The 25707-nt window shown below is 45.5% G+C and overlaps 1 protein-coding gene across 1 annotated transcript in view; it reads right to left on the bottom strand.

Annotated features, from left to right (window-relative positions):
- Positions 1 to 25707, bottom strand: part of hydin (HYDIN axonemal central pair apparatus protein) — a 1099250-nt gene that overhangs the window by 462551 nt on the left and 610992 nt on the right. Inside the window, exons 37-43 of the mRNA XM_067997614.1 lie at positions 22964 to 23091; positions 17202 to 17396; positions 16573 to 16722; positions 14279 to 14518; positions 12350 to 12524; positions 5597 to 5785; positions 142 to 306 (exon numbers count right to left, since the gene is read on the bottom strand). Of these exons, the coding sequence (XP_067853715.1) occupies positions 142 to 306; positions 5597 to 5785; positions 12350 to 12524; positions 14279 to 14518; positions 16573 to 16722; positions 17202 to 17396; positions 22964 to 23091 (1242 nt within the window). The remainder of the gene's footprint in view (positions 1 to 141; positions 307 to 5596; positions 5786 to 12349; positions 12525 to 14278; positions 14519 to 16572; positions 16723 to 17201; positions 17397 to 22963; positions 23092 to 25707) is intronic.

Genomic DNA, 25707 nt, shown 5'->3' on the forward strand with positions numbered 1-25707 from the left:
TGTGCACATCAGATATTTCCTACTGTCTGTGCCCTCCCCCCACCCTGGTTACTGGATTGTTTGTCCTGATTTAGCTCTCCCTTTCTTCACATGTAATTACTGTACTGTGGAGTGTGAGCTCGTGACTGAATTTACTTGTACCTGAGAGAGGAGTTCCACATACAATAAAGGCGACGCCTCTGCGGTTTCGAGCAGCACATCCCTCGGGTGACAGGTCAAGTCCTAGATACCTGCCAATAGCCAGGGATATGGGGGTAATTTCCAGTTCTCCAACACCCACGTTGATGACAGTTTTTGTTTTCTCTTCTGCGCCGAACACAAAAACATTACAAATACATTTTTTTCCCGAAATTAATTTTCCTAGCTTTGTACTCATTCCTTCCTCACATTTACATTAAACTCTTTGATCAGGAGGACAGGAATGGTCTTGCCCACAGACACCTGCACAATACTGCTTATTTCCTGATCATTTCCTATTGCAGCACAGAAAGAGATGACATCTCCCCAATCCCTTTCCCCACTCTTCCCCAGCTTCCCTTGATGATCCAATTTAGACTAGTGAGACTCACCCTAATTGGAACAAAAGTATAAATCTAATATGAAAGTGTTGTTCTGAGGTAAACGACTCTTACTTTTTTGTCACCTGGCCTTAGCTCAACAAGCAGACAGGGATTGCTGGTTACCCATTAAAAAAAAATCACTTTGGGCACTGCCTCTTTAAGAGAACTGTCCCCCTAGACCATTAGATAATCTTGCTTCACTCTGCTGTATCACAATATCAACCTGAGATAGCTCCTAGCATCAGTTCCGTGCTCAGAGGAGGCAGTCAGCAAAAGCACCGAAGCAGACAATAATATTAACATTTTTTAAAAATGCTCATGGTGCAATAATAAAATGATAAATAGCACAAGCCATCTCAGGTCAGAAAGAGAAAGAGGAGTATGTTCTCAGTGAGCTTGAGCATCATTCAATATAGAGGACTAGCCTATTTTAAGTGCTCTACCATTCATTCTCACTTGCTCAATGGAAAGTTTACTGTAGAAATTCAAAGTACTGGAGGGTGGTCTCCTAGGACATAATCTTTAGGTCAGCTTTCTACACAGCTGCTTTGCAGCACTTATCCTGAGCTCTCAAGACAATAGCGGTGGCTCAACACATTTGGACTGTTTTGCAGATGGTTTTGAGAGCAACCCTGTGCTTGTTGGCTCAACAAGTGGCCATCGAGCGAGCAGTCAGCTCTAACTTCCTGTCTCTATTCAAAGTGACCCAACTAGGCCAACTATACCACTCAATTTGCTCACTGCAGCTTAGCTTTGCTTCCAAGAGAAGCAACTGACCTTCTTCATCCTCTCCATTTAATAGGCTAATGTCCTGACACATCATCCAAATGGCAGCTCTTCCCAAACATGGATAAAACCTTAGTATTATAGTTCCTGGAGGTAAGTGAAACAATTTTCAGGAGGAAAGATGGGGCTGAAGAATTATCGAGCCTGAATTCTGAATTCACGCTTCCAGGAGGCGAGTCTCCCCACCAGAATGTGAACACAAAGATTTAGCCCATGTATGTGTACTACACAAAATGAGGCGAACCTACCACTAACACATGCAGTTGACTAGCCCATCATGCTAACAACAGGACAGGCAAGAAAGAAACAGAAGCTTGCAGAAACCCATAGGTTCAAACAGTTCTGGGTGGCTTTTAAAGTAGAACCCATAATCTTCTCTCAAGAGTTAGCACCATCCCCATATGCAACGAGATCTACTTCAACTTACTGTAAAATACTCAAGTAAGAAGGCCAATTCAGCCCCCTCTGCAATAAGTGCAGGGAGTCTCTGGGTGGCTGAAGAATTACATAGAATTTACAGCACAGAAACAAGCCATTCGGCCCAACTGATCTATGCTGGCTCCACTCTAGCCTCCTCCCACCTTACTTCATCTAACTCTATCAGCGTGTCCTTCCATTCCTATTCTACTCCCAAGAGGACAAGGAGTAGTGGCTTTTTCCAACCTGCACCCCAGCTGAATTCTCTTGACGGGAAATTTGGACCCCAAGATTAATCCTGCTACAGATTAAAAGGATAACTGTCTTTTCACCAAGGAAGATGTGGCTGGAAGCTCACAGGCTCTGCGCTGCCTCAACCACCTCTCAGATAAGCTGACAAAGCCTAACAAAGTGAGCTCAATTAGATGTTTTTGCAGATCAGGTGGAAACCATGCAAAGTATGCAGGAGGCTGCTACATTCCCAATATCTATAAAACCACAGAGCTTACAGCACAGAAGAAGGTCATTCAGTCCCTCCTGTCTGTGCTGGTTCATTGCTGGAGCAATCTAAAACTAATTCCCCTGTCTGTGTTCTCCCCATAGCCCTTAACTTCATTTGCTTTCAATGTTTATCTATTCATAGAATAGAATCATAGAATGGTTACAGTACAGAAGGAGGCCGTTCGGCCCATCGAGCCCATGCCGGCCCATTTGTAAGAGCAATCTACAAGGGGATATAGACAGGCTGGGTGAGTGGGCGGAGATTTGGCAGATGCAATACAATATAGGAAAATGTGAGGTTATGCACTTTGGCAGGAAAAATCAGAGAGCAAGTTATTATCTTAATGGCAAGAAACTGGAAAGTACTGCAGTACAAAGGGATCTGACTCTACTCATTGGAGTTCAGAAGAATGAGAGGCGATCTTATTGAAACATATAAGATTGTGAAGGGGCTTGATCGGGTGGATGCGGTAAGGATGTTCCCAAGGATGGGTGAAATTAGAACGAGGGGGCATAATCTTAGAATAAGGGGCTGCTCTTTCAAAACTGAGATGAGGAGAAACTTCTTCACTCAGAGGGTAGTAGGTCTGTGGAATTTGCTGCCCCAGGAAGCTGTGGAAGCTACATCATTAAATAAATTTAAAACAGAAATAGACAGTTTCCTGGAAGTAAAGGGAATTCGGGGTTACGGGGAGCGGGCAGGAAATTGGACATGAATTTAGATTTGAGGTTAGGATCAGATCAGCCATGATCTTATAGAATGGCGGAGCAGGCTCGAGGGGCCGATTGGCCTACTCCTGCTCCTATTTCTTATGTTCTTATGTTCTAATCCAGTTCGTCCCATTCCCCTGCTCTTTTCCCGTAGCCCTGCAAATTTTTTACCTTCAAATATTTATCCAATTCTTTTGGAAAGCCACGATTGAATCTACTTCCACCACCCTTTCAGGAAATTCATTCCAGATCATAACTACTCGCTGCGTAAAATAGTTTTTCCTCATGTCATCTTTGGTTCTTTTGCCAATCCCTTAAATCTGTGACCTCTGGTTCTCGACCCTTCCGCCAATGGGGACAGTTTCTCTTTGTTTACTTTCTCTAAACCCTTCATGATTTTGAACAATTCTATCAAATCTCCTCTTAACCTTCTCTGCTCTAAAGAGAACAACCCCAGCTTCTCCAGTCTATCCACGTAACTGAAGTCCCTCATCCCTGGAATCATTCTCGTAGATCTTTTCTGCACCCTCTCTAAGGCCTTCACATCCTTCCTAAAGTATGGTGCCCAGAATTGAACACAATACACCAGTTTTGGCCAAACCAGTGCTTTATAAAGGTTCAACATAACTCTATGCCTCTATTTATAAAGCCCAGGATCACAAATGCTTTTTTAACAGCTTTCATAACCTGTCCTGCCACCTTCAAAGATTTATGCACATATACCTCCAGGTTTCTCTGTTCCTGCACCCCTTTAGAACTGTGCCATTTAGTTTATATTGCCTCTTCTTGGTCTTCCTGCCAAAATGTATCACTTCGCACTTCTCTGTGTTAAATTTCATCTGCCATGTATCAATCTGGCCACTGGCATCCTGTCCTTCTAGCTGCTGACATTCCTAACAGTAATACCAGCCTTGCTTCCATACTTTAGACTGGCCCTAAGACCTCTGGTAGTCGATGAAGAAAGTGAGGCAGCAGGCTAGGAAAACCCCCTCACACCTCATTGCTACTGTAACACTGTGCCTGTCCCTACTCTAAGGCCCAGTGACGTAACTTTGGGGAGCCACAAACCTGCAGACTCTGCCATCTAGAAGGACAACGGCAGCAGGTGCATGGGAACTCCAACACCTCCAAGTCACACAACTTCCCGGCATGGACATATATCGGCCGTTCTTTCATCGTCGCTGGGTCAGAAACCTGGAACTACCGACCTAACAGTATTGTGGTAGCCCTTTCACCACATGGTGAAGTGGTTCTCGAAGGCCCACCTTCTCAGGGCAACTAGGGATGGGCAATAAATGTCAGCCTGATCAGCAACACATCCCAAGAATGAATTAAAGAAGCACCATGGGAGTGAAGACCTGACATCATGGGTCTCGGTCCATTTTGCACTCTTCACTGTGCCTAAGAACTGAGCGTTCCTCAGGCACTGCAAATCGGAAGATCACCCCAATTAGTTTCTTATCACAAGGTATTTGAAGTTGCCCTATCTAAACCTAGTTCATCTCCCCTCACTCCTATCTAGCTAAAGAAGGACGACTAATACAGACAACATTCATAAATAAAAATGAAAAAATGTATGTGTGGTGAGGGAGAATTATATTAGTTTAATTAGGGTTAACAGCTTTGACTCAAATTCAATCCTGGAGAAGAGGCAGCACAAAGGTGGAGCAAGGGGGCAAATTCAAAACAGGAGAGACAGCAGGTTAGAGGTGGATTAGGGGGAAAGTGCAAACCTGGAAAGGGGGCAGGGTAGTGGTGGGTCAGGGCGAAATCCAGACCTGTAGAGGAGGCAGGATAGAGGTTGGGACAAGGGGGAAATCCAAACCTGGATAGGGGGCAGCACAGAAGTGGGATCATGCCTTTAATAATCAGTTGTTTGCTTTGTTGCTGATAAATGTTATGGCAGACCCAAGTTCCATTCATTACCGATAATTTCAGATGAGACACACAAGCAGAATGAATAAAAAAGATGAACTGATTCTCCTGGAGCAGGGGCGCACCAGCTGGAAGCGCTTCTTAAGAATTCAGGCATGCAACCCCCACTCCCTCACAATTTTCTGTCTGTTAATTTAATGGCCAGAGAATTGTGGGGATACATTCCCCATATGTGTAAAATGACTCCTATATTGTAAAATACAGACTCAGATGTATGGTCCATGTTAGAAGATTGGACTGTCTGGTTCAAAATTGGATAAGTGACAATCTGAGTTATAATGACATACTGGAATAAAGCATCTAACATTATAATAATGATGTGCTGACGGGGTGAGGAAGAATGAAGCCATTAAAGAAGTTAACAGGGTAGATAAGGAGAAACCATTTCCTCTGGTGGGAGAGTCCACCTTAAATAACCATTCAGGGGTGATGTCAGGAAGCACTTCTTCACACAAAGGGCAGTGGAAATCTGGAACTCTCTCCCCTTGAGGCTGTGGGTCAATTGAAAATTTCAAACTGAGATTGATCGATTTTTGTTAGGCAAGGGTATTAAAAGTTACGGAACCAAGGCGAGTAGATGGAGTTAAGATACAGGTCAGCCATGATCTAATTGAATGAACAGGCTCGAGGGGCTGAATGGCCTCCTCCTGTTCCTACGTTCCTAATGACGTCAGACTTCTATGTACCTTTGACCTCTGTCACTTTTTCAGTCGCCTCGTTCTCAGCCTCCTTTTTGTCCTCCATCATTGGGCTTGCTGTTGGCCTTGAAGAGAATTCACTTTCACTGATTAGTCTGGACATCATCGGAGCTACCAGCCGTTCCTGTTTATCGGTCTGATCCGACAGCTTCTCATCCACTTCACTCTCTTTCACATCTATCGGGAAATCAATCAGTCACATTTCATATTGAATTCGTAATTCAAAATTAAACTGTTGCAGATTGTGATAACATTTTTGAAGCAAGCAGATTTCAGATTTTCTCCAAGTAGCCAGCAATTTTTACTTTGAAGTTAATATAGTGTGACACTAAGTTATTCGTCTAGTAATTGTGTGGAAATAGATGTCAGGGCCGATATTACTCTCCTAGAGCTCTCAAGGAACAATGAGAGCGCACTCCTTCAAGGGCGGGGGGGGGGGAATCGATCTTCTTGTGTTAGCTCAATTAGTAGCACTCTCGCCTCTGAATCAGAATGTCATGGGTTCAAAGTCCCACTGCAGAGACTTGAGCCCATAATCTAGGCTGGCACTCCAGTAAAGTACTGAGGGAGTGCTGCATTGTCAGAGGTGCCATCTCTCGGTTAAACTGAGGCTCAGTCTGCCCACTCAGGTGGACGTAAAAGATCCCATGGCACTATTTCGAAGAAAAGCAGGGGAGTTCTCACTGGTGTCCTGACCAATATTTATCCCTCAACCAACATCGCTAAAACAGATTATCTGGTCATTATCTCATTGTTGTTTGTGGGGCCTTGCAGTGCACAAATTGGCTGCCATGTTTTCTACATTACAACGGTGACTACACTTAAAAGTACTTCATTGGCTGTAAAATGCTTTGAGACATCCTGAAGTCTTGGAAGGCACCATATAAATGCAAGTCTTTCTTTCACTCAATGGTGCTCCAATGGACGATGGTCCAGAGAGGAGAGGAAGTCCCAGTGCTGCCTGGACTTTAAAGGCAGCAGAGGTTTTAAAGGGGCAGATCCAATGGAAGCCTACTTGAAGACCTGGAAGATCTTTGAATTTTAAAGGTAATGGATTTTTATTGTGACAGCTGCTGATGAATTGTGGTACGTTTTTAAATTAATTTGTGCCCGGCAGAAGCTGTGATTTGCATGTCAGTGGTGTGCATCTTTATTTAAGGGTGCCACTCCCTGTTAATGAACAAGTGATGCTGTGCCATGGCTGGGATGGCAGCAGCACCTCCGGGCGCCACTGCACTCTGCCTTAGAGGGAGCTGGTAAGAGGGGAGCACCTTGGTGCCTTGCAGTAGGATGAGGAACATGAAAAAGGAGCGTGGGGATGAAGTAGATGGTGCAGATATAAGAGGGCGGTGCTGACTTGACTGTGATTCTTCTCTTTTTATTCAGGGTATGATGAAGCAGTTGTATCGTCAGGAGGGGGGAGTTCCTAACCAGAAGCCCAGATGAATGACTTCAGCAACTGTCAAGGGGACATGTGGTTGTTTCCCATTTTCTGCCTCTAAAAAATGCACCTCACAACAAGGTGGAAGGGGGGCAGAGGGAGAGGGGTGGGGGAACAGTATTGAACGCTGGCTCCATCACGAAATATAAACAAAGAAAGAATTTGCATTTATATATCCTGAAATGTAAAAGAACAACAGCATTCTGCAACAAATACTGAAATAGCAAGAACATTTTTTATTTAAAACATCAAAAATAAATACCTTTTGTGACAATACCAGCCTTTCACTTCAGATCACACTGAAATGGCAATTCAGGGAGCGCCAGGTTTAATGGAGGCAGTTTGCTCCTTATCTGTACCCAGCAATATTACAGGAAAATTGTGTGCAAACCCATCTGATATTAATTTGCATGTAATTTGCACTTTTCAGGCACAGTCAGTGCAGGCAGCAGAGAAGTCACAGAGGAAGTTCGGGTACAGCACTATTCAGGAGCAGAATGTGGGAAAAGATTAGGCCCCATTTTTTTGGGTGTGATTTTAGAGGAGATTTTCCACACCACCTGAGGAAGGGGGAAGCCTCCGAAAGCTTGTGGGATTAAAAATAAAATTGTTGGACTATAACTTGGTGTTGTAAAATTGTTTACAATTTTAGAGGAGGGCAGAGGAAAATTATTCCTGTATTCTTTAGCCTGTTTGACCTAGAATTAATTAACTGCTGTCATGTTTTATACTGTCAGGGTAAAGTTGACAGATGAGAAAGATCTATTTATGAAGGGTGCTGGATCTGGGGAATGTCCCAGCAGTACAGCTCCTTCCTGTCCCAGTACTGGTGTCAGTGACCCATGAAATGGAACCCTTCCTTCCAATACCAATCTTTCAGCCACGCATTTCCTTTCCTGATCTGTTTATCCCTGTGCTAATTAGCACATGCCCCAGCCAGGGTTCCCACTACTGAGGGTTGCTGTGGTTGTCATTTCTTCACGCTCTTCCCTTGGAGGATAGTGTGAAGTAGTGGAAGGATTTACAGGCTGATTAACAGTCTGACAGGTTGCGGTGTGAACTCTCCTTCCATGGTCGTAACCACCTTTATACCAGCCAATAGGGTGGTTATTCCTATAAGGTGGGAGGGTTTTATGCGCTCCCACAAACCTATATGATGAGGGCAGGGGGGCATACCCACACCCATCGGACGCAAGTATCCCACTGGATGTCAACTCAGAATTCCGGTCTCCGCTCGCCGGGGCTGCCCGGAGCTCCGGTCTCCGCTCGCCGGGGCTGCCCGGAGCTCCGGTCTCCGCTCGCCGGGGCTGCCCGGAGCTCCGGTCTCCGCTCGCCGGGGCTGCCTGGAGTGGGGTTCGAGCCCTGCATCTTCTCAGAGGTGGGAATGTTACCACTAACCAAAGGCTTGCTAAATCATTAATTACAATTACTTAACAGCAGCAAACTGTGAACAGGTTTCCACTATTTTTTTTTATTCGTTCACGGGATGTGGGCGTCGCTGGCAAGGCCGGCATTTATTGCCCATCCCTAATTGCCCTTGAGAAGGTGGTGGTGAGCCGCCTTCTTGAACTGCTGCAGTCCGTGTGGTGAAGGTTCTCCCACAGTGCTGTTAGGTAGGGAGTTCCAGGATTTTGACCCAGCGACAATGAAGGAACGGCGATATATTTCCAAGTCGGGATGGTGTGTGACTTGGAGGGGAACGTGCAGGTGGTGTTGTCCCCATGCGCCTGCTGCCCTTGTCCTTCTAGGTGGTAGAGGTCGCGGGTTTGGGAGGTGCTGTCGAAGAAGCCTTGGCGAGTTGCTGCAGTGCATCCTGTGGATGGTGCACACTGCAGCCACAGTGCGCCGGTGGTGAAGGGAGTGAATGTTTAGGGTGGTGGATGGGGTGCCAATCAAGCGGGCTGCTTTATCTTGGATGGTGTCGAGCTTTTTGAGTGTTGTTGCAGCTGCACTCATCCAGGCAAGTGGAGAGTATTCCATCACACTCCTGACTTGTGCCTTGTAGATGGTGGAAAGCCTTTGGGGAGTCAGGAGGTGAGTCACTCGCCGCAGAATACCCAGCCTCTGACCTGCTCTCGTAGCCACAGTATTTATATGGCTGGTCCAGTTAAGTTTCTGGTCAATGGTGACCCCCAGGATGTTGATGGTGGGGGATTCGGCGATGGTAATGCCGTTGAATGTCAAGGGGAGGTGGTTAGACTCTCTCTTGTTGGAGATGGTCATTGCCTGGCACTTATCTGGCGCGAATGTTACTTGCCACTTATCAGCCCAAGCCTGGATGTTGTCCAGGTCTTGCTGCATGCGGGCTCGGACTGCTTCATTATCTGAGGGGTTGCGAATGGAACTGAACACTGTGCAGTCATCAGCGAATATCCCCATTTCTGACCTTATGATGGAGGGAAGGTCATTGATGAAGCAGCTGAAGATGGTTGGGCCAAGGACACTGCCCTGAGGAACTCCTGCAGCAATGCCCTGGGGCTGAGATGCTTGGCCTCCAACAACCACTACCATCTTCCTTTGTGCTAGGTATGACTCCAGCCACTGGAGAGTTTTCCCCCTGATTCCCATTGACTTCAATTTTACTAGGGCTCCTTGGTGCCACACTCGGTCAAATGCTGCCTTGATGTCAAGGGCAGTCACTCTCACCTCACCTCTGGAATTCAGCTCTTTTGTCCATGTTTGGACCAAGGCTGTAATGAGGTCTGGAGCCGAGTGGTCCTGGCGGAACCCAAACTGAGCATCGGTGAGCAGGTTATTGGTGAGTAAGTGCCGCTTGATAGCACTGTCGACGACACCTTCCATCACTTTGCTGATGATTGAGAGTAGACTGATGGGGCGGTAATTGGCCGGATTGGATTTGTCCTGCTTTTTGTGGACAGGACATACCTGGGCAATTTTCCACATTGTCGGGTGGATGCCAGTGTTGCAGCTGTACTGGAACAGCTTGGCTAGAGGCGCAGCTAGTTCTGGAGCACAAGTCTTCAGCACTACAGCTGGGATGTTGTCGGGGCCCATAGCCTTTGCTGTATCCAGTGCACTCAGCCGTTTCTTGATATCACGTGGAGTGAATCGAATTGGCCGAAGACTGGCTTCCGTGATGGTGGGGATATCGGGAGGATGCTGAGATGGATTATCCACTCGGCACTTCTGGCTGAAGATCGTTGCAAACGCTTCAGCCTTGTCTTTTGCACTCACGTGCTGGACTCTGCCATCATTGAGAATGGGGATGTTTGCAGAGCCTCCTCCTCCCGTTAGTTGTTTAATTGTCCACCACCATTCACGACTGGATGTGGCAGGACTGCAGAGCTTTGATCTGATCCGTTGGTTGTGGAATCGCTTAGCTCTGTCTATAGCATGTTGCTTCTGCTGTTTAGCATGCATGTAGTCCTGAGTTGTAGCTTCACCAGGTTGGCACCTCATTTTTAGGTACGCCTGGTGCTGCTCCTGGCATGCTCTTCTACACTCCTTGTTGAACCAGGGTTGATCCCCTGGCTTGTTGGTAATGGTAGAGTGAGGAATATGCCGGGCCATGAGGTTACAGATTGTGCTGGAATACAATTCTGCTGCTGCTGAGGGCCCACAGCGCCTCATGGATGCCCAGTTTTGAGCTGCTAGATCTGTTCTGAATCTATCCCATTTGGGACAGTGGTAGTGCCACACAACACGTTGGATGGTGTCCTCAGTGCGAAGATGGGATTTCATCTCCACGAGGACTGTGCGGTGGTCACTCCTACCAATACTGTCATGGACAGATGCATTTGCGACAGGTAGATTGGTGAGGACGAGGTCAAGTAAGTTTTTCCCTCGTGTTGGTTCGCTCACCACCTGCCGCTATACTGGTTACTGGAAAATAACACCCTCAAGTTGGGTTTCTTGTGCATACAGGCCTCTTTGAGGGAAGAGCTACTGCAGTCTTTGGTTGTCATAATGAGTTTCATGCAGTTATAATAGGAATACTGCTCATGGAAAACTTTCTAGAGGGTATTTACCTTCAAGGAACAAACCAAAACAGACAGGAAGAGGTAAATTGCTATTTTTTTTAATTCATTCTGGGGCTGTGGGTGTTGCTGCCCAGCCCTAATTGCCCTTGAGAAGGCGGTGGTGAGACTTCTTCTTGAGTGCCGTTAATTTTCACAGCAGAAATTAAATTCAGCGGAAGAAAAAACTGTTGATGTTGAGCAATTCACATGTGTCTGGTCTGGTTTGTTTCTTGAATATAAGCTTAAAAGTTACTGTTTGTGATATTAGCATACAAAAACCTGACACATTGGGACGACATTACTTTGCTAATATTTTAACAGAGGTATTACAAAACAACAACTTGCGTTTATATAGCGTCTTTAACGTAATGAAACGTCCTAAGGCGCTTCACAAGAACATTATCAGACAAAATTTGAAACCGAGCTGCACGAGGAGATATTAGGACAGGTGATCAAAAGTTCATAGAATCATAGAATCATAGAAGTTACAACATGGAAACAGGCCCTTCGGCCCAACATGTCCATGTCGCCCAGTTTATACCACTAAGCTAGTCCCAATTGCCTGCACTTGGCCCATATCCCTCTATACCCATCTTACCCATGTAACTGTCCAAATGCTTTTTAAAAGACAAAATTGTACCCGCCTCTACTACTGCCTCTGGCAGCTCGTTCCAGACACTCACCACCCTTTGAGTGAAAAAATTGCCCCTCTGGACCCTTTTGTATCTCTCCCCTCTCACCTTAAATCTATGTCCCCTCGTTATAGACTCCCCTACCTTTGGGAAAAGATTTTGACTATCTACCTTATCTATGCCCCTCATTATTTTATAGACTTCTATAAGATCACCCCTTAACCTCCTACTCTCCAGGGAAAAAAGTCGCAGTCTATCCAACCTCTCCCTATAAGTCAAACCATCAAGTCCCGGTAGCATCCTAGTTGGTCAAAGAGGTAGGTTTTAAGGAGCAGCTTAAAGGAAGAGAGCGAGGTTTTGGGAGGGAATTCCAGAGCTTAATAACAAGTTTACTTTAAATGGGTGAATGGCTGCCTAGAATTTTTTTTATTCGTTCATGGGATGTGGGCGTCGCTGGCGAGGCCAGCATTTATTGCCCATCCCTAATTGCCCTTGAGAAGGTGGTGGTGAGCCGCCTTCTTGATCCACTGCAGTCCGTGTGGTGAAATAGAGGACAAAGTTACATTATATGAACATGCTAAGTGTTGATAAACTAATATCACACACAGTAATTTCTAAGCTACAGTTCCACACTGACAGGGGCTGATTTGAAATTGTATATGCGTGCAGTTTATTTCTGAGCACATACCACTTTCTCCTCCAGTGGCCTCGGAGCCTTTTCTCTTTGCTTGTTCCTGTTCTTCTAGGATTAGGGTCTGCTCTTTGTAGTAATCCAGTAATTCATACGGAAGTTTCTCACCTGGTAGTCTCGGTGGCAGCATCAAGGTGTTAACTGAACTGTAGCCCTTCATCATCCTCAGAATCTTTCAGGGGCAAGATGGATCAGAGGGCTCAGTGTTAAAGGATGTTTCACATTTTTTTCAAAAAATTAAACAACTGCATTCCGTTAACAAAAGATTAACCAATGGGCAGTGCAGTGTGCAGCTGGTTTAGTGTGTTACACCTTAGTGTAGTAGAACCACTGCAATTCAATGCACTGCCAGTCTCCTATCTCAGTCCTGCACACTATCAGGTACTATGAGTATAAATTTACTGGGTATCATTTAAATATTGCTCCTTTATTACAATAAACAAAACTCTTTATCTCAGGTAGCTCTCCCCCAGGACAGTAACTGTGCACCACATTCCACACACAGCCAAGGAGATTCAAAGGAACCTGCTCCCAGGCCTCCATCAATGCTGCTCTGAATTGGCCATTCAAAGGTGTTCAGCAGAGCTGGCCAATGAATCCCCCTCTGACTGCTGCTCCCTCCCTCATGGGTACAACCCTGGCCTCTGTTCAGTGCTTCTCTGCAGCGCTGCAGCCGAGATCGGGATTGCAACAGTTAATCCATATCCACCGCTCCATCACTATATTCTGGCACTCTTGATGTTGCAGGGAAGTCCAATTGGCCAGAATTTTGGGTAACACTAAAGAAAATTTCCAGATGCCAAAATAAATGTCAACATTAATATGGGCCACAGTACTGATATGATTTTCAATATCTGAAGTCTACTTAATACAACCCACGAACTCTCATCCTTAAAGGGCCGATTACACAGTCAAAGACCAGCGGCTGATAACCGCAACGTCACAATCATTCATCTTGATCTTATTCTGACCTTAATGGAGGGGTCCTGGCAAAATATAGCTGTCGATGGTACGGAATCAGACGTTCCCAATCTCCTTTCAAACACATCGCCAAAGAAGTCCAATGGTTTCCTATCCAAATCCTTTAAAGTCATTCTTTAAAGTGATTTTCCCAATCTAAAAGCACTCAACCCACTTCTCAAAGTGGGATGCTGCAGATTTCGCAAATTTGAAATCCTTGACATTTAACATTGACTAATGATCGATAACAGGAAGTAAAAGACAACTCCTTGATTTAGTCGTTATTGGCAGCCCATCACTCTGGAACAAATGAATTTGAAGGGGATGTGTACTCACATAAGGTCTCACTTAATACTAAATGTTGTAAAGGTAGATACCTGCACATTTGGCTGCCTCACAACCTTGTATTAGCACGCTCCCATGCTTGTATTAGTAACGGTTAAAATTCTATTTGGTTACATATTCACAATCCAGAACAAAACATAACAGACACACATAAAAATAGCACTCTTAAAAACATAATACAGCAGAACCCTCAGTGTCTCAGTGGATAAATGGGCCGCCCAGCTTGGTACTGAACAAAGGATTCCCATTCTGTGCTGAGTTAACTGACCTCAGCCAGAGCAGCAATGATTAGCCTCAGCATCTCTGAGCCAGGGTGGAGAAAAATCCCCCTCCTGATCACTATCTAATGACCCTTGCTGGGTAGCGCGTGTGTGGACATCAGATGAGAACAGGCTCAGACTCGGGCAGGGGCCTCGGGTCGAGGTTGGGTTCGGGCAGGAGGTCGGGCTCGAGGTTGGGCTCGGAGTTGGGGTCAACTCTGATGAAATTAATGGAATGAAAATCGATCAGGTTCTATAAAGGGCCGGCGATCCGCTCTGCCTTATTATCACCCAGGTGGGGAAGATGAAAATCTACCCCTACGTCTCTAAGCATTTCCAAAATTGACAGCTCTCCAGAGACCTTTTCTTCCTCCAAGTACTTCTCATCAAACTCCACTGAATAGAACTCAACAGGAAAGTTGCAGGGATTCTTTACAATCACCACCCCCTCCACTTCTGTGCTGTACGGCAAAGTTGGACCCAGTTCCAACAAAGTGGTAGAAAAGTCCAGACGAGGCTCCAGCCCTTTGCCCCTGGCCATCAGCATTACCCGGTTACTGCTCTGTGCAAAGTTCAACGCCAGATGATGGTTATAAAGTTTCTGTCAATTAAAAAAATAGCCTTAGTCAAATCTCATATTGTTGTGAATGGTAATATTTAGCTGCATTGTCATTAATAAAAACCCTCTTTCCAGTAAAAAAAAGTCAATATTCACACTAGTACGAAGACCTTACTTTACTTATTAATATTATCAGGCTACAATATGTTCAAGATGTAGGAAGGGTTTTGCCAGTTTCCACTGGTGGGAGGACACAGATTTAAGATAATTAGCAAAAGAACCAGAGGGGAGATGAGGAGAATTTTTTTATGCAGCGAGTTGTGATCTGGAACGCACTGCCTGAGAGAGTGATGGAAGCAGATTCAACAGTAACTTTCAAAAAGGAATTAGATATATACTTGAAAAGGAAAAATTTCCAGGTTTATGGGGAAAGAGCAGTGGAGTGGGACTAATTCGATAGCTCTTAAAGAGCCAGAACAGGCACAATGGGCTGAATGGCCTCCTTCTGTGCTGTATGGAGAAGAATGGCTGATCCATAACAAACCGGCCTATGGAATCCTCCGCCTCATCCTCTATTTCCCAAGTAGGGCTGGAGATCCTTAATGATTCAGTGAGTGAATCTTTGCAGGCCAGGTTCAGTCCTGGGTCTGTACTAAGTTAGCAGTTCTCACTCAGGGCTCATGTAGGTTCCTGTCCAAAGTGTTGGCCACTCTTTTCATGTGTAAGAATGGTCCAAGGTGCCTTGGATGGCTTTCCTCCCTTCCTGCTCATAAGGAAGCACTAAGACTGTGCTCAGCGAATGCACTGCGATCAGAAACTTGCCATACTGACATGCCTTTGTAGCAGAAACAGCATTAGAAAGTCTACTTTAATCCTGATACTTTCATAGGATCATAGAATGATACTGCACAGAAGGAGGCCATTTGGCCCATCGTGCCTGTGCCAGCTCTTTGAAAGACCTATCCAATTAGTCCCACTCCACTGCTCTTTTCCCATAGCCCTGCAAATTTTTCTACTTCAAGTATTTATCCAATTCCCTTTTGAAAGTTAATATTGAATCTGCTACCACCACCTTTTCAGGCAGTACATTCCAGATCATAACAACTCGCTGCCTTAAAAAAAATTTCCTCATGTTGCCTCTGGTACTTTTGCCAATTACCTTAAATCTGTGTCCTCTGGTTACTGACCCTTCTCCTTATTTACTCTATCAAATCCATTCATGATTTTGAACACCTTGATCAAATCTCGCCTTAACCTTCTCTGCTCTAAGGAGAACAACCCAGATTCTCTAGTCTCTCCACGTGACTGAAGTCTTTCATCCCTGGTACCTTTCTAGTAAATCTCTTCTGCACCCTCTCTATGGCCTTGACATCCTTCCTAAAGTGTGGTGCCCAGAATTGGTCATAATACTTCAGCTGGGGCCTAACCAGTGTTTTATAAAGGGTTAGCATAACTTCCTTGCTTTCGTACTCTATGCCCTTGTTTATAAAGCCAAGGATCACATATGCCTTTTTAACAGCCTCCTCAACTTTTCCTGCCACCTGCAAAGATTTGTATATGAATATCCCCAGGTCTCTCTGTTCCTGGACCCCCTTTAAAATTGTACCATTTAGTTTAAATTGCATCTCCTCGTTCTTCCTACCAAAATGCATCACTCCACACTTCTCTGCGTTAAAGTTCATCTGCCCATTTCATCAATCTGTCTATGTCCTATCCTCCTCACTTTTTACTACATTTCCGAGTTTCGTGTCATTTGCAAACTTTGAAATTATGCCCTGTATACCCAAGTCCACATCATTAATATATATCAAAAAGAGCAATGGTCCCAACACCAACTCCTGGGGAACACCACTGCACACTTCCCTCCAGTCTGAAAAATAATTCTTCACCACTACTCTCTGCTATCTGTTCCTTAGACAATTTTGTATCCATGCTGCCACTGTCCCTTTAATACCATGGGCTTCAATTTTGCTAACAAGTCTATTATGTGGTACTTTATCAAACACATTTTGAAAATCCATGTACACATCAACCGCACTACCCTCTCCACCCCTCATCAACCCTCTCCATTACTTCATCTTCCTTGTAAAACTCACATCCTCAGCAGGGATGAATGTCACCTGCACGTTGACTCTCTCCCCAGCGCCTAGAACACCACAAGGGGGCAACATGATAAACACTTGTGATGGTGGCTTCAGCTCCTTCAGTAATTTGGATCGCAGGTGCAGGGGAACGTGCTTATCGAGCTGTTGAAATCACAAAAATCAAAGCTGCATTAACAATGTGACTAGCAGCAGATAAATAAAATTCATTTACATAGAATTAAATAGAATTTTACAGCACAGAAACAGGTCATTCGGCCCAACAGGTCTGTGCCGGTGTTGATGCTCCACACAAGCCTCCTCCCACCTTACTTCATCACCCTATCAGCATAACCTTCTGTTCCTTTCTCCCTCATGTCCTTGTCTAGCTTCCCCTTAAAAATGCATCCATGTTATTTGCCACAATTACTCCATGTGGTCGTGAATTCCACATTCTAACCACTCTTTGGGTAAAGAAGTTTCTCCTGAAACTTATTGTTGAAGTTTCTTATCGTTTTTGGATTTATTAGTGACTATCTTATATTTAGGGACCCTTGTTTTGAACTCCCCCACAAATGGAAACATCTTCTCTACGTCTTCTGTACATTTACATATTACTGCAAAATAGAAACAATCGCGATCACCTTTTCCTTCACAATGCTGGTATCAGTGAACATCCATTCACAGGCAACATCCAGGTGGTTGTAGAGCTGGATAGTTATAACTTGACACTGCCCACACTGCACGATGCCAAAGTCCAGTTGGTCATTGGAGACAGCCAGGCCTGGCATGGTCACTGTAGCATTCAGGATAACATTCACTGTGGGCCCACCTACAACCTAAACAAAGCATCAGAAGTATAATCAAAATGATTCAGCATAGATCAGCCACCTTCTTCTTTCGCTTCACTCTCCACCGAACCAGGCTCCGTCACAGACATATTTAAGTAGAAAATATCTTAGGAGTGTTTGTTGCTTTTTAAGTACATTCTCCCAATCAATTTGGCCACCACTGAAATGATGAAATGAACAGCAACTTGCCTCCTGGAAACAGGGATTTCCTTTGAAAAAGTGGGAAAAAGACAGTAGGAGCGATACAAGTGGTCTCAGTGAGGGTTTCTGCACCTGATCACTATCCAGTAAGATCTAATGGTAGACCCGTGTGTGCAATCCCCGAGTAAGGATAGGATCAGGCTCAATTCCGATGCCTTCAATATCTAGACTGACACACTGGCCCCAATATTACCGGGCAGGCGGGATGGCAGTGGGGGGGGGGGGTGGGGGGTGAATGGGCGCGTGGGTAACCTGCCCAGTAAAATCCGTCCGTTCCCCATGCGATTATGGGTAAATTGGAGCCACTTAACGTGGCTTCCGGGTTTCCCATCGGAATCCTGCGCAGTGGGCAGACTGTATCACAGGCTGTCAGCTGGAGGAGCCCCATTTAAAGGGGCAGTCCTCCAATGGCTGCTCCTGGAGCAAACACCTAAAATTAAACAATGGAGCAGCCCAGGGGAAAGGCTGCTCCTAGATTCAGTGATGGCTCACTCCAGGTGCTACTGGATGGGGTGAGGAGGAGGAGGGAAGTCTTTTACCCGGCGGACGGGAGGAAGTGGCCTGCCTCTGCCACCAAAAAGGCCTGGCTCGAGGTGGCAGAGGAGGTCACCAGCAGCAACAACATCTCCCGCACTTGGATCCAGTGCAGGAAGAGCTTCAATGATCGAACTAGGTCAGCCAAAGTGAGTACACTTACTCATTCTCCTACACTCCATCTTCCACATCACCGACCCCACCCCACAACTCATTCTGCACTGCCAACAATACTCTATCACATCACTCCTCACACCCACTCAAAGCTCATCCTCAACTTACCTGCACTTACTCCCCACTTCCTCACCTCCCCAGTACTCATCCTACCATTACCACTCAACCCAATCCTCATACAATGTCACGGCTCTGTCTCATACTCACCCCCTCTGATGCATTTCTTTCACGGTCAGCCGCACCCAAACCAATGCATTCATCGGTTGGCCACGTCACCATCACTCGCTCACGCCTCTCTACTTTCTACCCTATAGGAGAAGAGAGCCCAGAATGCACGGGAGAGGGCGAGGACCAGAGGAGGGCCGCAACATCTAATCATCCTCACAGACGTGGAGCAGAGGCGCTGGAGCTGAGCCGCACCCTCGAGCGCCTGTTCGTCGGGGACGCCGAGACTGGCACCCAACAAACGTCTGGTAACAGAACTTTAACATTCAGCACAAACAATATCAATTGATGCTAACATGCCTTGCCATCTTCAGCACCTCAACATCTGTCATCATGCTTAATATTGCTTTCTGTTCTCTTACAGGGCCTTCAGTGACTGCTGTGACGGTGGAAGGTGATTCTCAGAGGACAGAGGACCTGCCAGCCTCTGAGGGGGCACCATCACATCTGAGCGAGCCATCCACCAGCGCAGATACACACACCTCGGTGGATCCCCGTCCTCACTTAGTTGGGGTCACACGTGGTGAGTCACCACACATGTGAGCACGAGCAGACACTGGTGGCAGGGGCAGCTGTGGAGAGTCCGCATCGGTGGGAGCACTCTTCTCCAGGCTCTGCTCAGCTGGACACAGATGCTGAACCCTAGGCCATCCTTTAAAAGGTGAATGCTCGAGGGGCAGCAGCACATTTGCGAGGTGCTGGAACAGGTGCCAAGCGCACTCTCCACAATCGCGCAGAGGATGGAGGAGTCCAACTCCTACATGAGTGAAATGGTGGCGCAGGTACAGGAGGGAATCTCTGAGCTAGTGTTACAGGGACGTGAGGGCATCTCTGAGATAGTGTCGCGGGCAAGTGTGGGAATGTCTGTGATGGAGGGAAGGCTAACCTTCATTGAGCTTCAATCACGGCTCACAAATGAGTCCATTGAGGCCCTGACAACGGCCGTTCAGACTCAGGGTGAGCAACTTTCTGCCGCCTTAAACAGGCAGGCAGATACACTAGCACTGACCTTACAAGGCTTTGCACATGTCCTCCAAACTGTCGACCAGCAGAGTGGTAGGAGTGGTGTGGGCCTGGCCCAGGGGAGGGAAGATGGCGAAAGGGGACATGGAAGTGGGGATGCCACTCAAAGCGCCCCCACGTCTCACCCGTTGCCCCCCTCGCAACCAGTATCCGCAATGCTGCCTCCTCTCCAGGTGGCCGAGTCTGCCCCTGCACAGGTGCAGGTGGAGCAGTCTTTGGAGGGGCCCTCACGGGCACCAAAACCTAGAGGCGTAGGCCCAAAGCATCTAATCGGTCAGGGCATGAACAAGAGCAACCTGCCACTACCTCCGCTGCAGGCGCAGGGATGCACCACGTAGAAGTAGTCGGAATCGAAAGGCGAAGGTTTTGCAAGCATAAAGGGGATGCACAAGGGTGTTTGACAGTTGGTCATGTTTTTTATTTATATTTGCTTTTTGTTAAACACACATTAAATATTATTATTGTCACCACTACTGCCACATCCTGGCCATTCTTGACTGGTTTGTGTAATAAGGCCCCTTCATGAGGTTCACCATGAACACCCACATTTGATGCCACCCATTGGGTCACTCTACAGTGAATGTATGTGTAGTTGCAGGACTGTTTTGTACAGGGGGCGGGGGGGGGGGGGAGGGGTGGGTGCTGGTGTGGCCGCTGCTCTGTCCAGGTGGTGAGTAGGTAAATGTGTGTGCACAGCAGTTTTTTTGGATGGAAAGTAAGAATTTTGAGTGAAAAGACAATGGTCAAGCAGCTAAAACTTTGTCTGAAGTGACAGAGTGCCCTGCTGCAATAAATGAGGTTTTCTCCCCACCTGTCAAATAATCCTTTGCATTTCCCACTGGCTGCTGGCTGAAACACGTCTGTTGCAACAGGGAGTGTTTCCCACAGCACGGGAATCACGCTGAGGGTCCTTCAAAAATTGCACCCCTGCCAAAATGTCCACTCAATGAGGTCTCTCAAGTACCTCGATTATCTGACTAACTGTATAAATCAGCATCCCGCTGGCTTTAATTGCCGGTGGGAGTCCCGCATTCGGGAGGTGCGCACGCACCCGAACGCATCACTGGGGAACCCGGAAGTCAGCGGGTTGGAGCCAGGCTCCGAAAATTGGCCCCATTGTGTCTCGACGAGATACCAAGGCAAGTGCCACCCTTGGAACTGTACCCCCAGCAGCAGTTAAGAGGTTCAGGAGAGGAGAATGGGAGAACATTGGCAAAAAATAAGTAAATGTAAAGAACTGAAAATTGAACTTTGGTCATTGTTTTAGGTTCCCCACGTAATGGGTATATTTTCTAGTGGCAGTATTCATTCATGCAGGTGCAGGAAACTAAAAAAAATCAGTGGTTGGAGCATCCGCTGGTGATTTTAGTGTTGACTGCACTTTTCCACCCTGTAAAGACAGAAGTTATTCAGACTACCGTTCTGGCGTTAGATAAGCACCCACCTCTCAGTGATGTTATGATCTGGAATCCACTGCCAGAATGGGTGGTGGAAGCAGATTCAATAGAAATTTTCAAAAGAGAATTGGAAATATACTTGAAATGGGAAAATTTGCTGGGCTGTGGGGAAAGAGCAGGGGAATGGGACTAATTGGATAGCTCTTTCAAAAAGCCGGCACAGGCACGATGGGCCAAGTGGCTTTCTCCTGTGCTGTATCATTCTATGATTCTATTCTATCCCTCAACCAACGTCACTAAAAAACAGATTATCTGGTGATTATCTCATTGCTGTTTGTGGGACCTTGCTATGTGCAAATTGGCTGCCTCGTTTCCTACATTACAACAGTGACTTCAGAGGTACTTCACGAGGTATGAAAAGCTTTAGGACGTCCTAAGGTTGTGAAAGGCCCTTTATAAATGCAAATCTTTCTTTCTATGCCAGGTGGCTTAGTGGGTGCTCCCAAAGCAGACAGTTGCCTTTTTCCGTTGGGTACAATATTTGTTCCCCCAAGTCTTGAGTTGGAGTTATGCCTCTCCATTGAAGTTGAAGGTGCCACTCGGAAGGGGGTGCTGGAGTCGCACTGCTGCCATACTTTCACTGTGGCAAGAGTCAGAAGACAGAAGGGGAATGCGAGCTGCACTGGTGGCTCATCACCACCCACACCAATTATCCCTGGCATGGGTCTATGCTTCCAGTTTCCTCTCGGATTTATCCTTCAGCTGGAGCAGCTTTCAAGAGGGAGCTGGCTGAACCAATAGGTGGCAAACTCAGGGAAGTGGACCATGCCCACCCATCAGCTGTTGAACCTGAAGAGCAGCTCACATAGTATACTGCCAGTGCGGTTATATTTGTGACAAATACGCTTTCATACATTTGTGAATTGCAGCAGCTATTTATGGTGAATAAATTAGTCAGTTTCTCTGCTCACTGGCACTTTAATTTTAAACAATTTTACAACACCAAGTTATAGTCCAGCAATTTTATTTTAAATTCACAAGCTTTCGAAGGCTACCTCCTTCCTCAGGTGAACGATAATTCACTCCGAATCATCGTTCACCTGAGGAAGGAGGTAGCCTCCGAAAGCTTGTGAATTTAAAATAAAATTGCTGGACTATAACTTGGTGTTGTAAAATTGTTTACAATTGTCAACCCCAGTCCATCACCGGCATCTCCACATCATGACTTTAATTTTAATCAGGAACATGTTTGAAGTACCAGGGCTCTAGCCTTTCCCCTGAGTAATCAGCTTGTATCCCACATTTATTCCTGCCAGCCATGGTGCTAATTTTCCCACTCTCCGCAGTTAGCTTAATATCCTCTGGTGTTACTTTTTCTGGTTGACTGGCTGTTAAGCCGCTTGCGAAGTGTGAAAGAAGCATAATGACAGTCAACTGAAATTGGCCAGGTTTCAAGTGCTAAAAGTTTCCCCTGTTGAAAACAAAAGAGATTTCATTTGGAAGCATTGCAGTGATAATTATCACCCAAAAATAAGATTAAAGACATTCAAAGAAAAAAAAATCAAAAGCAGAAAGTGCACCTGCGAGAAAGGAGCACACAGGATCTGCCAATGCTGTTTTGAACCATCCAACTGGGAGCTGTATGAGAGGTGTCGGGATGACTCAGCTTTTGATCTTCCTCCCCACACTGTGGGGAACCTGTGACACCACAGTTAAGAATCACAGCCGCCAACCGTTCTGTGGCACGTGACCCAGAGACCAGCCTTATGATTTGGTGGAATTTTGATGAGAAAAAGTCACAGCAGCCAAGTTAATGCAGGGATGACAGATGCAGCGTTCCTGATACATCGCCCTTAACCTGCGTCTGAATAGCACAGTAAATGAAAGCTGCCGGACCAAATAATGCATCCCACTAAAGCTCCAATCATTCCAATTCAAAACTTTAAAAAGGGCTTAAGTGAAACCGGACCTTTGAACAACAGGAATGATGTTTGTACACACCTCTATTGACATCAAAGCTTCTGCACATCCAATATTGAGGTTTGCACGAAGGGGGTCAAAACGTACTTCAAAAGTCTCTGTTTCACAATAGGGCAGGTTCTTCACCCTCTGCAGCTCAGTGCTGAAACCTAAATACAAACCACATCAAGCAGATAAAAAAAACACCTAAGTCTATAATTTATCCAAAAGGTAACATTATTACAATTTGACAATATTTACCTACAGGTCAAGGACACTGAATTTTATATTTGTTCCAATTTACAAGTGCCTTTCCTCAGAGTTGCATTACAAGAGAAAATGGAATGTTTGTATCTGAGACAATCACATTGTACGCCAAATACTGAATAATTGAGTGAATTATAGACTGGAATCTAATCGAGGAGTTCCAATGGTTTATATGTAGAATAACAGATACGCAAGAGTGAGTTACAGGCTGAGATCTAATCAAGGGGCCCTTCTGCTCCACGGGAGGTTTTTGTCCTTCCTGAGCTCGCCTTAGGACACCTTATACAGATACCTGGGAGTGAATTACACGGTAGAATCTAATCGAGGGGTTCAGATGGTTTATACATAGAATAATGAATACCGAGGCTGAATTAAAGCTGAAATCTAATCAAGAGGTTCAGGTGGTTTAATTTTTTTTGTTGACAGGAGCAATTATGACAGACTTGTGCACTGCATATCATTGATGAGTGATATCACACACAATGCAAGTTGGTCAAGTTGCAATTCTGGGTGTAGGTGATTATCAGGGGATAATCTTTGTAATTTTATGCCATTAACAATTTCAAGTTTCATCAAAGATTCTGACAGCAAATTTTAACATACAATTGTCGCTTGGTCGAGAGCTCCTTGTTCGAAATTGGTCTACTGAAAACAATTATGTCCCATAGTCTGAAATTAGTGGCAATGTTACATCGAATCATAGAAAGGTTACAGCACAGAAGGAGGCCATTCAGCCCATCGAGTCCGCGCCAGCTGTGTGCAAGACCAATCCAGCTAGTCCCACTCCCCCGCCCTATCCCCATAGCCCTGCAAATTGTTTTCCTTTCAAGTACTTATCCGGGTCCCTTTTGAAGGCCATGATTGAATCTGTCTCCACCACCCTCTCGGGCAGTGCATTCCAGATCCTAACCACTCGCTGTGTAAAAAAGTTTTTCCTCATGTCACCTTTGGTTCTTTTGCCAATCACCTTAAATCTATGTCCTCAGGTTCTTGACCCTTCTGCCAATGGGAACAGTTTCTCTCTATCTACTCTGTCTAGACCCTTCATGATTTTGAATACCTCTATCAAATCTCCTCACAACCTTCTCTGTTCCAAGGAGAACAACCCCAGCTTCTCCAGTTTATCCACGTAACTATGGTCCCTCATCCCTGAAATCATTCTAGTAAATCTCTTCTGCACCCTCTGTAAGGCCTTCACATTCTTCCTAAAGTGCAGTGACCAGAACTGGACACAATACTCCAGTTGTGGCCGAACCAGTGTTTTATAAAGATTCATCATGACTTCCATACTTTTGTACTCTATGCCTCTATTTATGAAGCCCGGGATCCCGTATACTTTTTTAACCGCTTTCTCAATCTGCCGTCACCTTCAACAACTTGTGCACATAAACCCCCAGATCTCTCTGTTTCTGTACCCCTTTTAGAGATGTGCCCTCTAGTTTATATTGCCTTTCCTCGTTCTTCCTGCCAAAATGTATCACTTCGCATTTTTCTGTGTTAAATTTCATCTGCATGTGTCCACACATGCCACCAGCCTGTCTATATCCTCTTGAAGTCTATCACTATCCTCCTCACTGTTCACTACACTTCCAAGTTTTGGAATGTGATGTTAATAATGATAACTGCTTGTGGGATTTGTAGCATGTGGCGGAACTTGGAAAATAAGGCTCGAACTATTGAAACCCGACTAGCCATGGCAAATCAATTCTAGAGTCTCCAAAGAAATGAGCGATACCAATGTATTTAAAGACTAAGCCGTGCTATCAAAGGGGACTGTTGTATCCATTGGGCCGGAGGCAAACAGCGCTCACCGTTACTCGTGCAAATCGGACAGTAACTTCCGGCAAACGCACATACGCAGTTAAACGCGGAAATCCGGATGTTACTGTCTAAGATGTGATCTTCCTCCAAAAGCTGCGTGTAATGGCATCTCGCTATCTGGCTCCCCCTTTAAACGTATTGAACGGTGTGACGTTTCTGTACTTACCCGATAGATATGAAATAAACTCACCAAAAAAAGTTAAGTCAAGTCATTTCAAGTCTAAGTTCCCTTTTAATGGTAGTAAGTCTTAATTGTCGAACAACCTCTCTGGCACTGAAAATTAACTTTTACAAGTGTGGAATCTCATTCCTCTCTTTATTTCGCTTTCTGTTTTGACATTGACATTAAATTCACTATTTGAACTTACTCTTCCTGGATCTGATTCTGCATTATTAATGATGCTTCAATCTGATTGGTTAAGGAGATAGACAGCTGCTTGCCCTATTCACACAGGTCCGAGATGTCCGACAGAGGGTGCAGCATTTTTGGAGCTCTAATTTCCAGGAACTTGCCGTGTAAAAGCTCATAGAAAGTTTATGGGCAAGTGCAAATCTAACAATTGGCGCAGCAAAATCCGGCCCATTATGTTTATTATGAATCATCGTGCAATGCGAACTAAAATTAATTTTCTGTAAAAATTGAACGATATGGGAAAGGGTTAAATACCCATGCCAATTATAATGTATGTGTCTGCAAA

Source organism: Heptranchias perlo, chromosome 16, assembly GCF_035084215.1.
Source record: "Heptranchias perlo isolate sHepPer1 chromosome 16, sHepPer1.hap1, whole genome shotgun sequence".
NCBI lineage: Eukaryota > Metazoa > Chordata > Chondrichthyes > Hexanchiformes > Hexanchidae > Heptranchias > Heptranchias perlo.